The sequence below is a fragment of the Hipposideros armiger genome, unplaced genomic scaffold (genome assembly GCF_001890085.2).
Source record: "Hipposideros armiger isolate ML-2016 unplaced genomic scaffold, ASM189008v1 scaffold_37, whole genome shotgun sequence".
Taxonomy (NCBI): Eukaryota; Metazoa; Chordata; class Mammalia; order Chiroptera; family Hipposideridae; genus Hipposideros; species Hipposideros armiger.
In genome coordinates, this window is record NW_017731387.1 from 4,833,332 (window position 1) to 4,836,326 (window position 2,995).

The following is a 2,995-nucleotide window of genomic DNA, read 5'->3' on the forward strand; positions in this document are numbered from 1 at the left end:
GGCGCTCGGCTGGGGGCGTGGCCGGCGGGCGGGGTCAGGGCGGGGCCTCGGCCAGTCCGGCCGGAGACGAGCCCGCCCCACAGCCCGGGCCCCACAGCCCCCGCCCGCCATGCCGCTCGCCGCGATCGCCCTGCTGCTGCTGGGAGCCCCACTGGGTGAGGGGCCGGAGCCAGGCCTCGGCGCGGGGAGCGGGAGAGACGGGACCCGGGTCCCCGGCCCCGGGAAGCTGACCCCGGGGTCAGGGGCTGAGACCCTCAGGGTGGAGACAAGGGACAGATTTGGGGCTGCGGCTTCCAGCGGGCTGGGGCCCACCGCGGGGAGGGGTTCATGGTGGGGGGACCCCGGGGGACCCCGGGAAGGGGACGACGGGGTGGGGCTGTGGGCGGCCGGAGCAGCAGCCTGGTAGCCCCGACCCCCCCACCCTGTCACAGCGCTGGCCGGCACCGGCTGCCTGGGGTACCTGGACGAGAACGGCTCCTGGCATCCGGGGTTTAGCTGCCCGCCTTTCACCTTCTGCTGCGGGACCTGCCACCGTCGGTACTGCTGTGGGGACCTGAACTTGCTGCTCTCCGAGCGGCAGCAGAAGCACTGCCAGGGGCTCAGGTGGGCCGGCCTCGCCTCGCCCCGTCCTCCTCTGAGGCTCCGTCCTCCCGCCCTGCCTGGTCCTCCCTCGTCCTGACCGGAACCCTGGGCTCCCACTTGGTGACGAAGCTGGGTATCGGGGCTCCCAGGAAAGGCCTGCCGGTGTGGTCAGGTGCCTGGGTGGGCCGCGTGTCCCCTGGGTCCTGTCAGGCCCCTGAGGCGAGGACTCAGACTCAAGGCCCAGACCGCAGCGTGGCTTGTGGGAGAGCGGGTTCATTCCCAGGCCACTTCTCACTCGCTGTGGCCTTGGGTCTTCATATAATGAGGGGCAGCTAGTATGAAACGTGAGGCTGCTGAGAGATTGGCCTGGGTTCCCAGGACCGTGCCTCTCAGATCCCATGGCGACTTTCCGTGCTGCCGTAGCTGCAAGTCCCCAGAGCCCCCTCCAGACTCCCCCAGGCCCTGGCCAGAGCCCACACGGCCCCCAGGCCTCGGCTGCCATGGCCCCAGGATGAGGACCCGTATCGGTGCTGCAGGCTGAGGGGGCCTGTTCTCTGTGTCAAGACCCAGGATCCTGGCAGGCATCGCCTCCGCCGTGGTTCTGTTTGTGGCCGTGGTTGCCACCAGCATCTGCTGCTGCTTGTGCACCTGCCACCATCTGTACCGCCGGCACCAACAGCTGCAGAGCCTCTTTGAAGGTAGGGACGGTGCCGGGCACGAGGCCCTGGGGCGGGCTTGCTGAGCCCAGGGGGCCACGGAGGCCCAGGGCGTGTGAGGCCGGCGGTCGTGTGGTGTGTCTCCCGTGTTCACATGCCTGCCAGCGTGTAGCCCCAGCCAGGGTCACATGTGGGCACCGCACTGCATGCTGACGCTGGTGTGCCTCCCATCAGTGGGTGCGTGTGTGCCTCCCATCAGGACGTGCAGGGGTGGCACGGACTGGGGTGCCTGCCTGAGTGTTGGCAGATGGCTGCATACGGGCACAGACCTGGTGACATCACAGGGGAGGTCAGTGTGGCAGAGACGGGCCGGGGGACCCCTGGAGGCTGGTCTGCGAGATTGCAGCCGCCCACCCCTCGTCCTGTAGGACATCCCCCAGCTGTGCTGCCTGGCTCGTGGGGTCCCACGCCTGCTGGGGAAACCGTGCTAAACACAGACAGACCCGTGGAGGCCACGCGCCAGCCCCGTGCAGCCAGGGCAGCAGGGGGCCAGAGGGCAGGGCCCAGCGGTGGTCACCTGGGGCAGGTGACCCCATGAAGGCGCCCATGGAGGCAGAGCTCTCAGTGCTGGTCCTTGTCCCCAGGCCAGGCCATCCCAATGACAGGCCCTGCAGCCTGGCTTCCTGTACCCCCCGGGGGTCCTCCCCACCACCCATTCTACCCGGCTGGGCCCCCTACATACAACCCTGCAGGTGAGTGACCAGCCTGCAGCCCCCTGCTCCCGCCTGCCCTCACCCCTGCGCTGGGTCCCCAGCGTCCTCTCTCGCCCCAGCGCGCTCCCTCCAGCTGGAGACTTCCAGGCTGGCTCCTCCCTAGGTATCCCGCAGCCTGGGTGTGTGTGGGGGGGTACTTCACATCCTGCATGCCCCCCACCTTCATCCTTCTTGGCTTTCAGCTCCACCCCCGCAGGTGCCACCGTAGCCCTCCTACCCAGGAGCCTGAGGAGCCCGCGCTGTCTGCTGTCCCTTCACCGATGCCCCTCCTGTCGTGGGCGGGAGTCCTCCACCCAACAGGCCCAGGCCGAGCCGTGCCCTGGGCCCTCCTGGGGACTGAGCCCCAGGGAAGTGGGACTTGGTCGTGACTGAGGGCCGGGTGGGCAAGGCTCGGGCTTGGCGGCCTGTTTGTTCTGGGCCAGGGAAGGACGCGAAAGCCTGGGTCACAGCCCCTGCCTTCTTGTAGACCCTCTGCTCCCAGGATCCCGGGCGGTGCCGCTGTGGGCAGAGGCCCTGCTCCCGCCACCCCACTGCCCGGGGCTCCGGCCTGCTGCATTAAAGCTCTGAGGACGCAGCTCACGCCTGCCTTTCCTGAGCACTGCTGCCAGCCACCCATCCCTGAAGTGGGGGCCAGGGCAGGGCTGGGGCAAGCGCCACCCTCGCCCCACCCACAAGTGGGATCACCACAGGCTGAGGGTGCTCGGGGCTGGTTCCCACAGCCAACAAGGTGGGTCCTGTCCACGTGGAAGAGGGCGCCCATCTGCACCGCAGAGCTTGCATGGCTGTCCCCTTTGGGGACACATAGATCGCGTTTGGCCCCATGACTGTCTGACCTTGCGTATGTCTCTGAAGGTCCCCAGGTCTCAGTTTGCTCATCTGCAGAAAGGGCCTGTCGTGAGGGTGCAATACGCACGTTAACGAGTCCTTCCTCCCTCGTCAGAGGGCCTAGGACACACAGGTGACACGGGTGCAAGGCGCTTGTCA

The 2,995-nt window shown here is 68.4% G+C and overlaps 1 protein-coding gene across 1 annotated transcript; it reads left to right on the forward strand.

Annotated features, from left to right (window-relative positions):
* The first annotated feature begins 56 nt into the window (after positions 1–56).
* SHISA4 (shisa family member 4) lies at positions 57–2,585 on the forward strand. The gene is made up of 5 exons (XM_019638006.1): positions 57–155; positions 432–603; positions 1,147–1,280; positions 1,883–1,990; positions 2,194–2,585. Exons 1-5 carry the CDS (start codon positions 110–112, stop codon positions 2,217–2,219), a joined length of 486 nt encoding a protein of 161 aa, XP_019493551.1. The 5' UTR covers positions 57–109; the 3' UTR covers positions 2,220–2,585.
* The last annotated feature ends 410 nt before the right edge of the window (positions 2,586–2,995 follow it).

Coding starts and splice junctions, on each gene's coding strand:
- SHISA4 (XM_019638006.1), top strand. CDS start 110: ATGCCGCTCGCCGCGATCGCCCTGCTGCTGCTGGGAGCCCCACTGG. Junction 604..1,146: donor AAGCACTGCCAGGGGCTCAG/GTGGGCCGGCCT, acceptor CTCTGTGTCAAG/ACCCAGGATCCTGGCAGGCA. Junction 1,281..1,882: donor GCTGCAGAGCCTCTTTGAAG/GTAGGGACGGTG, acceptor CCTTGTCCCCAG/GCCAGGCCATCCCAATGACA.